The sequence below is a fragment of the Sorex fumeus genome, unplaced genomic scaffold, assembly GCF_029834395.1.
Source record: "Sorex fumeus unplaced genomic scaffold, SorFum_2.1 ptg000122l, whole genome shotgun sequence".
In the NCBI taxonomy this organism is placed as follows: Eukaryota; Metazoa; Chordata; class Mammalia; order Eulipotyphla; family Soricidae; genus Sorex; species Sorex fumeus.
Genome location: NW_026606179.1, coordinates 19,894,491 through 19,908,091, shown reverse-complemented (window position 1 = coordinate 19,908,091; position 13,601 = coordinate 19,894,491). Strand labels below are relative to the sequence as shown.

Genomic DNA, 13,601 nt, shown 5'->3' with positions numbered 1-13,601 from the left:
GGCATCCAACTCAGGTCAGCTACATGGAAGGCAAGTGTCCTCCCCACTGTAGTATTACTCTGGCCACCAGGTGTTTCTTGTTTTGTTTCTTTTTCTTTTCTTTTTGAGTCACACCCTGCGATGCACAGGGGTTACTCCTGGCTCTGCACTCAGGAATTACTCCTGGCAGTGCTCAGGGGACCATATGGGATGCTGGGAATCAAACCCAGGTCGGCCGCGTGCAAGGCAAATGCCCTACCCGCTGTGCTATTGCTCTAGCCCCGGTTTTTGTTTTTTTTTTTGCAGTATTGGGGATGGGATTCTGGGCCTCACGCCTGGAAGGCAAGTACTTGCCCACTGAACATGTGTTTCACACAGTAAAAGGTTAAGACGGAAGCAGCAGACTGCAAGCCCTCGTTTCCTTTAGTGCCCACCCCGCCTGCATTTTGCTAGGTTATGCCCAGAGTCAGGGCTGCTGGTTGAGGGAGTTCACCTTTCCTGGGGACCTTCCAGGGATCCCTCCCAGCATTGCTCTTGCCACTGTGCAGGTTCCCCCAGGACACCCCTGCATTGCTCAGAAGCTTCCCAGGATTGAATCTGCCACATTCATGTCCAGTGCCTCACCTCCATGCCCCCTCTCTGGCCCTGACTGCGAGTCTCAGGAGGCACCAAATATGTCACAAGGGCAGCAGCCGGGGGTATGACTGCGGCTGTGCAGCTGTGACCTCCTGTTCACGCCAGCTGGGGTGTTGGCACTTTCAGCCCCAGCAATGCACTGGGGTATCTCATGCAGGAGCCTCTGCCATCTTCCCTGAGTGCCTGGGAGCGGGTCACCTCTGGGAACAGCGGCCTGGATGCCACTGCTCACGTCTTTGGTTTCCCCCTTTGCAGTGATATGAGCGCGAGGGCCACCTACCCTGCTCAGGTTTACAAGACGGCCAGCTCGGAGACCCCGCGGCCCTCGCAGCTGGCACAGCCCGGCCCCTTCCAGCTCTCCGCCTCCGTGCCCAAGTCCTTCTTCTCCAAGCAGCCCGTGCGCAATAAGCACCCGACGGGGTGGAAGAGAACGGACGAGCCCCCGCCACGGCCACTCCCCTTCACGGACCCAACACTCCCCTTCACAGACCCAAAGAAGTAAGGATCGGGAAACCCCGCCAAACTGCCTGGCTTCCTGGGGGGCACTGAAGCGGGGAGTGCCTGGCTTATACGTGGGCACACTCTGTCCATTGGGGCCACAGCGGGGAGCAGGCGGACGGCACTCATGTGGGAGACCGGGATGGGATGCGGGGTGAAGGGGCATCTGAATAACGTTCATGATGGCAAGAACAGTGTCCGCAGAGAGCCTGAGGCAGGGGCACCCTCCGCCTGCAGGGGTGGGGGGTAAGAGAGTGGGTGGGGCCAAGCAGTCAGAGGTGTGGCAGGTCACCGGGACCTCAGAGACCCTTGGCCGAGCTTTGGCATCTGCCTGGAGGATGTGGAGGGGTGTGATCTAAAGTGGGTGTTCGCAGCATGTGGTCTGTGAGCAGGGGAGGCAGCAGGAGCTGTGCCACGGACCGGGGGATGGGGGACAAGCTGGAGGGGTGGCAGTTGGGAGTTGATGAGCGGGAAAGAAGAATGTAAAGTTGATACTGTCCAAAGGTACTGAATATGCAGCTCCCACATTTTCACAGCAGCCCTGGGCCCTGCTCTCCCACCCCCATGGTGCTGGCCTTCTGGTGCCTTAGACCAGCCCCACGGGGGCCTCGGGGCTCAGGCAGAGGCGCTGTCTCCTGGGGACTCAGCCAGGCAGAAGCACTTCCCCCCAGATCGCCACCAGTGGGGTCTTGTAGCTCTCCGGCCCCCACACCCAGCACCTTGCAGTCATCACTTCCCCCTGCTCCAGCATCCATCCCAGGACAGAGATCACTGTGTTCCAGCCACTCAGTGCCACACAGAGCCTGTGCATCCACCCAGGGTCCGGGATATAGTAGTACTCAGAAAAGAGATGCAATCCCCAAGGGCCTTTTACCTCTGTGCATGTGCCAACATCATACGTGTGGAACAGAGGACCAAGAAAATGGTCCCATCTTGCTTTGCATGTGGGAGTCCCAGGTTCGGTCCCTGGAACCACAGGGTCTGCCCAGCCACCACCAGGTGAAGCCCCAAAACAGAAAGGGAAGAAAAGGGAAGGAAAAAGTACCTGTGAACTGTAGGCTGCCTACAGCGTTTGGGGACACAAAATAGTCCGAGAGTGACCAACGCTCACTGATGCTGTTTATTAATTTACAGATAGGATGTTCGTTCCCCTTTCCTCCATGTTTGTTTTCATTCCCCTGCCTCCCTTTTCCCTTCCCTCTTATTGACGATGTTGATGATGTGACCATTGGGGTGTCCCACAGCTTGGTTCTGACTCACTGCGCATAGCCACAGAGTTTGCAGGGGCACTCCCCAGGGGTTCGCTCGGGAGTTGGTTTTGTTTTTCTTTTTGGTTTTGTTGTTGTTTTTATTTGGGGGTCACACCCAGTGGTGCTCAGGGCTGATTCCTGGCTCTGCACTTAGCATTCATTCCTGCCAGGGCTCAGGGTAACCTCTGGGGTGCTAGGGATCAGACCTAGGTTGGACGTGTGCAAAGCCAACACCTTCCCCGCTTTCCTGTCTCCCCAGCCCACCACTCTTATGTTGAGGCGTAGATTCTGGCCATGGTGCTGGCTGGAGGCTCGTCCACTACTCACAAATGTGCTTGCAAGGCTGCCAGGAAGAACATTGATGGCAAAGCCAAAACCCCTGCCCCCCGCTCCCCATCCCTTAACCACCCCCCACCTCCAACCCACCTTGGTGCCTGAGACTCCAGGGATTGAGTGAATTCTCCACCTTAGACTCACTCAAAGGCAGGTCAGTGCTCTCAGCTGGCCAGTTGGCCCTTGAGCCCCTGCAGATAGATTTTTTTTTTTAATTTGGGCAACACTGGCAGCACTCAGGCCTAAGTCCTGGCTCTGCAACCAGGAATCACTCCTGGCAGTGCTCTGGGACCATAAATGGTACCAGGGATCGACACAGGGCCAGCATGTGCAAGGCAAGTGCCCTCCCTGAACAACTATCTTTCTGGCCCGAAAGATAGAGTTTTCAAAATTGGTGTGCATATGACACTTGGCATAGATAATTCCCCTATGCCCCCAAAAGAAAATTCAACTTGCATAAGATACTGTGTCAGCTTTGATTATTACTTTTGTCCACACATTCCATCTCATAAAAAATGTTTTAATAAAACATTTTTTATGAGATGGAATGGAGCAAGTGTCTTCATTGTTAGAGACACTTCAGAGTCATCTACCCTAGTTTTTAAGAAACACTGTCGGTGCCAGAGCAATAGTACAGCGGGTAGGGCATTTATTTGCCTTGCACACGGCCGACCAGGGTTTGATCCCAGGCATCCCATATGGTCCCCTGAGCACCGCCAGGAGTGATTCATGAGTGCAGAACCAGGGGTAACCCCTGAGCATTTCCAGGTGTCACGCAAAAAGCCAGAAAAGGAGAAACATTGTCTTCACTTCCAGTCAAATTATTTATTTAATTTTTATTTATTTATTTATTTATTTACTTTGCTTTTTGGGTCACACCCAGAGATGCACAGGGATTACTCTTGGCTCTTGACTCAGGAATTACACCTGACGGTGCCCAGGAGACCATATGGGATGCTGGGAATCGAACCCGGGTGGGTCACGTGCAAGGCAAACACCCTACCCGCTGTGCTATCGCTCCAGCCCCTTAATTGTTTATTTTTAAATAATGTAGGAGTACTGCTATTCAGTCAAAGTATTTTAGAGGAAAAAAAAATAATGTGTTTGGTTGTTTTTGTTTTTTTAGTTTGGGTTGGTTCTGTTTGGTTTTGTTTCCCAATCTCTCTATGGAGAAACCTTTCCACAGTGCACAGGAACTCGTTTGCACTAGTTATTCGCCTGCATTCATTGGTGCCCATTGCTTCCCCTCTGTGCACCCTCACTGCGAGCGGCTTCCTCCATGCTCAGTTCCCAGGGTGCAGAGAGCAAGACGCAGCATGGCAGAGCCCCAGGACAGTGAAGGCCGACTGCGGTGTGTACTTGCCCGTGCCAGCCTTGCGCTCCGTCCCCAGGGGGTTCAGAGCTCAGCCCCACAGAGCCGTCCTCAAGTCTGCTGAGTTCCCTTCTATTCTGTCGGGCCCCCCACCAGGGAATCCTGTCCTGACCCTCGTTTTTGACCGGGAAACTGAGGCACAGTAGGTCTGCCACAGCTGCAGGTGGGAGAGAAGAACCAGGATCCAGGCCTAGAGGCCTCAGCCACGAGGCAGTGACAGTTTCACAGGCTCACTGCATGGAGGAAATGGTCTCCCCCAGTTCTTAGTGCGTGCTCTGCTGGTAGCATGAAAGGAGGGGTCAGGGTCCAGAAGGTCAAGCACCTGCAGCAGGGGTATCTTTTGCCACAGGCCCTGGCCGGCAGCCAGCGGGAACATCCCTGCAGCATCCCCTTAGGTAATGCTCAGGGTTCCCCAACTTCACTCTGTTCTTCCCTTTGTTCATTGTCCCGGCATGAGAAGGCCAGGAGAAAGGGGGCCAGGCAGGTATCCCCCAACCACCCTCCACCCCTTGGCTTCCCTGTCTCTGACACCTGGACACTAGCGTGTACCACCGGTGGTGCGCCCTTGAATGTGCTTTACTTCACACACATTGCAGTGCCAGCATCGACATGTTCAACTGGTGTGACCGTTCCTCCCCCAGGGTTGACGTATGAACAGACGGTGTTGCTAGCGGGTGGGTTTCCGGGCTGACTGGAGGCCGGGCTCAGCCTCCTCCGTGTCTGCTCCCCCTGCCAGCCTGGTCCCCTGCATTGGGCACCGGCCCTGCCATGACTACCAGGTGGCCCTCAGGCTAATGTAGCTCTGAGTTGGTCTCTGCCATTCCAGTGGCTCCCGCACATGCCACTTCCCCTTGAGTTTATGGACCAAGCCCATATGCCACACGAACTTGTCATCAGACACACTTGTAGGCCCCCCAACTGCATCCCATGGCCTGGACTTGAAGAAGAGGAGGTGGCCAAGGGACAGCGTGTGGGAGCGCCAAGGAGAGTGACTCAGGGGGTCAGATGCTTCACTGTAAAATTCACAAGGCCCCAGATTCCACCCCCAGTGCTTCCCACCCCCCCCCCAAAAAAAAAGGACGGACACGTGTGAGTTTTACAGCGGGTTGCAGTGCTGAGGCCAGAGCAGTGCTGGGGCAGAGGCTCAAGTTCCTGTCCCTGCTACCACCACCAGAAGTCAGAGCATCTGAGGGCACCAGGGTGACGGGAGCCCCTGCTCGCCCCACAACCCTCCCCTGCAACTCTCAGGGTGCTCAAGGCACCCGGCAGAGACCCCGAGAGGCCCTGCTCAGTGTCCACTGCATTTCCTCAGCCTGAGAAGGAAGGAGATGGGGGTGCCTGCACCCAGGGGGTGCAGATAGGGGTCCCCCTTGTGGTGTGGGCCGAGAGGCACTGAAATCTGGTGAGTGGCCCCTGGTGTCCAGTCATGCCTTCCTCAGGGTTGAGGCCCCAGCCTGGGTCTGTTTCAGAGTCGCCACAGTGGGTGGGGGACGTGAGTTCCTGCTCCCACAGGCCTCTCCCAGCCGGCCTTCCAGGAAAGCCCGCGGCCGCCTGAGATACAAACCTGGCAAGTGTCCTTGCCAACCACGTTGGCAGCGCCCCCGGCTCGGGCAGGCCCACAGCAGTGCTAATCAGCTTAATTAGCCGGGCCCCGAGGGAGCCGCCCCAGTTGGAGGCCGGACACGCGTCAGCCATGTCTGAACCACCACGGTCGCTACCACTTAGGGCTCTGCTTTGGCATTTTCTGCCCACCTTTTTTTTTTCCTTTTTCCTCATTATTAAAATGCTTTTATTATGTATTGTAGAGATTGTACTGGGTAAAGCACTTGTCTTATACAAGGCTGACCCTGATCTAATCCCTGGCCCTGTGTATGGTCCCTGGAGCCTTGCCAGGGGTCATCCCAGGGCACAGAGCCAGAAATAAGCCTTGAGCATTGAAGGCTGTGGGCTCCTCCTATAAAAGAAATTATTCTGGGGGCGGGGGGTGAATTCTGCAGCCTGGGATTCTGTCCAGTGCTGTCGTGCAGGCCCCTGAGCAAAGCCTTGTCCTTTTGGTCCTTCCTTCCTCCCTGGTTCTGGTCTCCACCCCTGGGATTGAGCTCCGGGCCTCAGAGCAGGGCACTTCTCTGCCGCCGAGTCACGGCCCAGCCTGTTTGGGTTGGCCTGTGGGTTGGTCTGTGGCTTTTTGTTGTGATTTCTTTCCTCCTCCCCTCCCTTTGTGGTGGTGGTAGCAGGGATGACGGCTGAGGGCCTCCCGCGTGCGGCTGCGGCATTGGCTGGGGGCGCGCCAGACACTGTACACTTGTGGCACGGAGGATCTCGCGGCGGCACCCCATGGATGGCACTGCACTCAGGGCGGCGCCTGGACAATGCCGTTCAGGCCGGCACTCCGCCTCGGCGTGCTCCCCTGTTTGGATTTTTTCCCAAGCTTGAGACTAATGCCACTCCAACTGTATGGCTGCCGTTGGCAGTTGAGAAAACAGGTTGGGGAATTCTTCCAGGAGACAGAGTAAGCGCAGAGCCAGGGTAGCCCACCTTCGGCAGGGACTTCTCAGACTCGGCCCTTTAGATCGGCAGCTGCTGGCCAGCAGTGCCCAGCTGAGGTCCCCCGCAGTGACATGGGCCGTGGGGATTTGGGGCTTCAGAGAAGGTGCTGGTGTGGTCTGTGCTGGTGGTGGCTTCTCACTGTGTCCAGGAGCAACTTAGCAAATGAATAGAGTGACATATCAGCACCAGTGGGTACCATCAGCGGCCCCCGCTTGAATGTGGCACACTTAACCCAGCTGCAGCACCAGAACCAGGATAGGAATGACTTGTTTGTTTTTTGCTTTTGCATCCGCTCCCAGCGATACTCGGGGCTTGCTCCTGGCTCTGTGCTCAGGGCTGACTCCTGATGGGGCTCACGGGATCACATGGGGTGCCGGAAATGGAACCCAGGTTGGCTGCATTCAAGGCAAACACCATGTGTCCTATTTTATCTCTTTGACCCATAACTTGTTCTTCCTAGTTTGTTGTACCCCTTCCCTTTTCTTTCCTTTTTTTCTTTTTTTTTTAAACTAATCAAAGAACTTTATTAACCTTTTCTTCAAACTTGATTCCCAGAATTCTTCAGCTTAACTAGCTGCAAAGAATGGGTTGTGTACTAACAAAAACTGGGGAAAAGATGTGGCAGTGTCCACGGGGCTTGAGCTTAAAAATATTCAATCTAGATCTTATTAGAATCTTGAACAAGGGGCCAGAGCGATAGTACATTGGGTAGGGCGTTTGCAGGATGGCAGGCGTCTGAAGAGCGTTTTGCAGGCACCCACTGTGCTATTGCTCAGGCCCCAAATCTTCAAGTTTTATCTACTTCAGAAGTTGTCTCACTTCAATGTGCTGCATTCTTAGAAACCTCATCAGAATTCTCCTCGGTGGGAGCCAGAGCTGTAGTACAGCAGGGATGGAGTTTGCCTTGCACACAGCCAACCTGGGTCTGATCCCCAGCACCCTATATGGTCCCCCTGACCCCCACGAGGAGTAGTTGCTGAACACAGCCAGGAGTCGGCCTTGAGCATTGCCAGGTGTGGCCCAAACACCAACAGAAAGTTTCTGGCAAGCATTCCTGTCAGCTGCGATATCTCAGCATGCCCAGTCATGGTGCGTGTTTGCTGCCAGGAGGGCCTGAACTTTAGGGATATTAATATGAATCACGGTTGGGGCTGGAGCAATAATATCACAGGGCAGGGCAGTTGCCATGCACGTGGCCAACCTGCGTTCAATTGCCAGCATCCCAGGTGGTTCCCTTGAGTCCACCAGCATGATCCCTGAGCTGAGAGCTAGGAGTCAGCCCTGAGCACTTCCAGGTATGGCCCCAAAACTAAAGCAAGTAAGGACCAGAGCGATATAGTCCAGCAGGGAGGGTACTGGCCTTGCACGCAGCCGACCCAAGTTTGATCCCAGACATTCCATATGGTCCCCCAAGCACCACCAGGAGTAATTCCTGAGTGCAGAGCCAGGAGTCACCCCTGAGTATTGCCCGATGTGACCCAAAAAGGGAAAAAGAAAAGAGAAAAATAACAACTAACAAACCCATGCATCACTGTTCTCGACTTGTGAATTTACTCACCTCTTCCATGCCAGAGATGCTGTTTCCTCCCGACTTCTTCACTGAGAATGCAGGTTTTCAGCCTCTCTGTAGCTGCTCTCTGAACCAGCTTCTTTCTGTGAGTGGTTGCTTTCTCCCTGAACCAGCTTCTTTCTGTGAGTGGTTGCTTTCTCCCCAGGGCACGCTCATGCCTTCCAGCTTCTCCTGGTTCATCGTTTCTTTCGTCTGGGTGGAGCAGAAATGGGGCTGCATCAGGAACGCGGGGGGGAGGGGGGGCTCTTATCAGGTCCACCAAGATGAGATGCACACGCACAGGGCTGCCTGCCTGTCCCTTCCCACTGTTGTTGCAGTGACTAAGGGCCGCAGCTGGTGCCCAGGCCCTGCAGCTGGACTGCGGGATGCCCGAGTCCAGCGCTCAGCCTGCAGGTCTGTGCCCCTCATGCCTCTCTAACAGGCGCCCTCCCGCCAAGCCATGTCCTTGGACCCTTCACTGTGAGAAGCACTGGATCACTTCAGCGGGCTGGGGAGGGAAGAGGGGAGGGCCAGGGGCTGCAGGGAAGGCTGGATTTGTGGGAGACGTATTTAGCCGGCACGCTGGAGGGCTGCAATGTGGCAGGCCCTGCCCCCACCCGCTACGGGATGTATAGGGCACAGGAGCCTGGGGGGGGGGGGGTGGAGCGGGCCCCCAACCACTCCAGCACACACCACAGAGCAGGGGCCGAGCACAGGAAAGAAACGGGCCAGGAGGCTGCCCTAGGAGGTCATGTGGTCCTAGGGAGGCCTCCTGAGACCTCCTGAAAGGTGACATGAAGCTGGGAGGATGAGTAAGGCCAGCAGGGAGGCCACTGGAGCAAAGGCCCTGAGGCAGGGTCCTGCCTAATGTGTTCTGGGAGAATGGGGGGGGGGGAGGGAGAGCTGATGAGCAGGGCAGATGGTACGGGACACCCCGCCCCAACCCCATCCCAGGCTCTGTTTGTTAGAAAATGTCTCTCCCACCTGTTCACCTGGTAGGCTCCGTAAACTTGGGCATGCCCAGCTGGGTATTGAGTTTAGTCTTTTAAGGGGTTTCCCAGGGACTGAGAGAGAGTGGGGTGAGTGTGCTGGCCTTGCTGCAGCTGGCTGTGCCTCAATCCCCAGCACCATGGACGTGTCCCGGAGGCAGAGCCAGGAGCAGGCCCCGAGCCCTGCTGGGTGTGGCTCCAAAACAAAACAACAGACCGAGATGCCCCTAAGCGTAGCCCTGGGGCAGAGACCCAGAGGCAGGGGCATGCCTGGTGTGTTCCGGGAGCATGGTGGGGGAGAGAGCTGGTGAGCAGGGCATATGGCATGGGGACCCCCATACACACCTGGGTGCCCCACCTGCCACCTCCTTGTGGCACCCAAAGGTAAGGAGTGGCCCACAGAGACAGCGGAAGAGTCCAGGAACACAGTGGGGTCTCTGGGGGGCTCAGTTCCAGGTGTTGCTCACCCAGCATGGGGGGGTTCCCGGCTCCCCTGCTCCCATGCTGGGTCAAGGTCTGCCAGCCCCTCTGTGCCCTGCTGCCATTGGACTGGCTCAGAGATGGCAGGGGGTGGGGGAGGGTCACCCTACCTGGCCCCTATGTGAGAACACACATTCAGACCACAGGACTTTCTAGAAGGTGGTAGGGTGGGGAGGCTTTGAGGGCCCCAAAGAGAACAGCGGTGGTCAGGCTGACCCCAATCCCCAGGTCTAAGATCTCCAGAACCGGAAGGGGGCAGCAAAAATGGGGGTGATGGTGCCACTGCAGACCTGCCCCTCGCAGCTCCTGAAACATGCCCACGGCCTTTCTATCACACCAGGTGCCTCACTCCCTCCCACAGGGGAGCGCCCTTTCTGGTGCTGCCCCCCACAAAACCCCGATGGCACCGCCACTACACAGCTCAGCACATTATCCCCACCTTCACCCCTGTAGGAATGCAGGGGTGAAACTAGTGGGACCGTGTCTGGCACTTTCTCCAGGGAGGGAGGGAAGAAAGTGGCTAGAGACACCCCACCCCCAGGTCACTCTGACCCCATCCCCCTTGTTCCAGGCAGGTGGACACCAACACAAAGAATGTCTTCGGGCAGCCACGGCTGAGGGCGTCCCTCCGCGACCTGCGCTCCCCCCGGAAGAACTACAAGTCCACCATCGAGGATGACCTGAAGAAGCTCATCATCATGGACAACCTGGCGCCCGAGCAGGAGAGAGAAGCGGGGGTACAGTCAGCGGCCCCCAGAATCACACCCAGGGGGGATAGCAGTCCCGAGGCTGGGAGTGTGGCACCTGAGTCAGGGCCTTAATTGTAGAATGAAGGAGCAGCGAGAAACGAGGGGGCTTGGGCCCCCAGAACCTACCACCTTGCTGGGCTCCGTAGGGCTCTCATCGGAGCCCCCAGCTCATTCCCTTTCATGGGCCCAGCAGAGAATGCCCCCCCATCTCTATAGACCACCATGAGCAGAGGGGGGACCCCAAGGGAGGTTGGACTCTGGCCCCAACAGGGGAAGGAGTGCCAGACCCTTTGGCGCCCGTGCTCATTGTCCCCGTGCTCTTATAGGGACCCAGACAGCTCCTTGGCAGCTGGGAGGTGCGTGGGGGGCTCGATCCCCATGGTGCCAACACAGTCGCTCTCAGGCAGGCTCACCCCACCTTCCAGAAACTCACCCAGGGAGAGAGGGGAGGGAGGGTCGGCCCTCCAGAACTTGGGGGACCTTGCATGGGACGGAAATGGGCACAGGTCAGCCGCCGAGACCTCCGAGGGCCGTGACCTGAGCCCTAATGACCACCCTGTCCCCGTCCCTGCCACAGTCGCCGCAGAAGGGCCTGCAGCGGACGCTGTCGGATGAGAGCCTGTGCAGTGGACGTCGCGAGCCCGGCTTTGCCAGCGGTGGCCCCGAGTCCGGGCTGCCCAGCGACGTGATCTTCACCAGCACCTGCGCCTTCCCAGCCAGCACGCTGCCCGCGCGCCGACAGCACCAGCACCCCCACGCGCCGGGGGGCCCCACCACCGGCCCCACCACTGGCAACGGCTTCCCAGAGAAGAGATGTGAGCCCGGAGCTCCTGGGGCAGGGGGCTGGTCCAGGGAGGAGGCGGAGTGCTTGGGAGCACTGGGTGTTGCTCGCGCTGTTTTTTGCCAAGTGTCCAGGGCCATCTCTAGAAATCTGGGATATTCCACAATTAGGTCGTCTGAGACCAAAAAGGGGGTGCCCCCACGGCTGTGTAGCTAGGGGTGCCGAGGCACAGGGGTCACCCCAACTCCCCACACCAGCCCAACTGCCCTTTACTTACCCCCCCTGCCTACTACTCTCTGGGTGCCTCCACCAGCAAGGATCTCCCACATGCGCCCCCAGAAGCAGTGCCTACACCGCATTGCCTTCTTCCACCTGCCTCTCAGCCCTTCCCACACGTCTGGCCAGAGTCTGGCAGGACCCCCTGCACCTGCGCCACACCCCCTGGGGCTTCCTTTCCACCCTCCTTTAGTCCCCTGAGAGCTGGATGTACGAGTCCCCACCTCGGGCCCACCCCTATCCCACACCCACCACTCAGGGTCCTGTGTAAACTTTCTCCTCCCCGGCCCTCACAGATGCCCCCCGTGTGCCCCCCTCACCAGCCCTATGAACACCTGCCTCCAGTCACATCCTTCCTGCCCTCCCCTCTCCTGAGGTACAGCTCACTTCCGGCCCACCTGTCCCCTCACTGTCCTCCTTCCCCCAGAGAGCAGGCACTGACATTCGTCTCCCCCGGAATGCTTTTCCTCAGCATCCCAGCCCACCCTCCCCGCCCCCACTGCCCAGCATTATGTTGGTTCAGTCATTTCACCCCAGCCTCGGCAAGGCCGCCCCTGAAACCCTTTTGAAAACGGAGCCCGGGTAGGCACCTGGCATTTAGCAGTGCCTTGCGGTGTAGCACACTGGGCAAGGCGAGGCGTGGCGCTCAGAGCAGGGAATGTAAAGTCTCATGCAGGACTGGGAAGCGCGTGCTCATTTCTTCGTTTCTCCCACCTTGTCTTTCTCTGGCATCTCCCGGTGCCTCCCACTCCCAGCCACCATCTCTTCCTCGGAGCTCTCTCTGGCCGACGGGCGGGACCGGCCACTGCGACGCCTCGACCCCGGGATGATGCCACTGCCTGACACGGCGGCCGGCCTCGAGTGGTCCAGCCTGGTGAACGCAGCCAAGGCATACGAAGGTAGGCACCATGCACCCAGCCCTGCCTTGCCCCACTGTCCTAGAATGATCCGTGGAGGGCCTTGGGGCTTTGAAAGGGAGTTGCACACACTAGCTTTAAAAGATCCGGGGAGCTGGAGAGATAGTACAGTGAGTAGGGCGTTTGCCTTGCACGTGGCCAACCTGGGTTCAAGTCCCAGCATCCCATATGGTCCCCTGAGCACTGCCAGGAGTGATTGCAGAGCCAGAAGTATCCCCTGTGCATTGCCGGGTGTGACCCAAAAAGAAAAAAAAAGACAGGAGCAGAGCAGTAGTACAGTGGGGAGGGCGCTTAGCTTGCACTTGATGGATCCAAGTTCAATCCCCAGCATTTCAGATGGTCGCCTGAGCATCACGAGGTGTGGCCCAGAAACAAATCCGAGAGCTGGGTTCTCAGGTAGCTCTCTGACTGGCTTCCTCACGGTGCTCATGGCTCCCTTCCTCTTGATTCAAGGTGACCTTGTCTGCAAAGCAGGGCGGGCACTTTGCATGTGGAGGCCCAGGTTTCCTACTCGGCACCACATGGCCCCCCGACTCTGAGCCAGTGGCCCCTCAACTCCGCTGTCGTGGCCTAAAATTAAAGTAAAACAAAATCGAAACCGACCTGGAGCTCCCAGAGCGAGAAGCAGCAGTGAAGTGTGGGAAACACAGTGGGTAGAACATGTCAGGGGGATCAGATACTCCCGGGGGTTAGGTGCCCTGCATGCAGCCAAATTCTGGTCAAATCCAGGCACTGCATACAGTCCCCTGAGCACCACTCGGAGGAATCTCTGAGCACAGAGCCAGGAGTAAGCCCCGAGTACCTCTGGATGTATGTGTCCTTTGGAAAACAAAAAAGAGAAAAGAAAGCCACATCAGGCTCAGAGCAAGCCCTCAACAGATGGTATCTTACTGCAGCTCAAGACTGTTGTCATCAAAATGGTATTTAGAATAGAATTCACTGCAAGTGGCAGAAAACCCACATTAACAGTGGTGTAAACACACAAGGTTTCCTGCAGGTAAAAATTCCTGGGATAGGCAACCTGGGGCTGGCACTGCCGCAAGCTCATTAGGCCCCATATGCCTTCCCTGCTTTTGTTCCCATGGGCCTCACCACCACAGGGAGGCTGCTAGAGCTCCGGCCATCACTTCCAGCTCTGATCAGCAGGAGAGAGAACACATCTCTCCCCCACTTACAGAGGCTTCCCCAAAGCCTCACTTCTTTTTGCTACACTCACTGCAGATAAGGCCACACCTACCTTCAGGA

General features: G+C 57.1%; 1 protein-coding gene across 1 annotated transcript in view; it reads left to right on the top strand.

The window, feature by feature from the left end:
- SIPA1L3 (signal induced proliferation associated 1 like 3) overlaps nt 1–13,601 on the top strand; it is a 122,247-nt gene that overhangs the window by 101,048 nt on the left and 7,598 nt on the right. The window contains exons 15-18 of the mRNA XM_056136799.1: nt 871–1,113; nt 10,205–10,370; nt 10,960–11,197; nt 12,195–12,338. Of these exons, the coding sequence (XP_055992774.1) occupies nt 871–1,113; nt 10,205–10,370; nt 10,960–11,197; nt 12,195–12,338 (791 nt within the window). The remainder of the gene's footprint in view (nt 1–870; nt 1,114–10,204; nt 10,371–10,959; nt 11,198–12,194; nt 12,339–13,601) is intronic.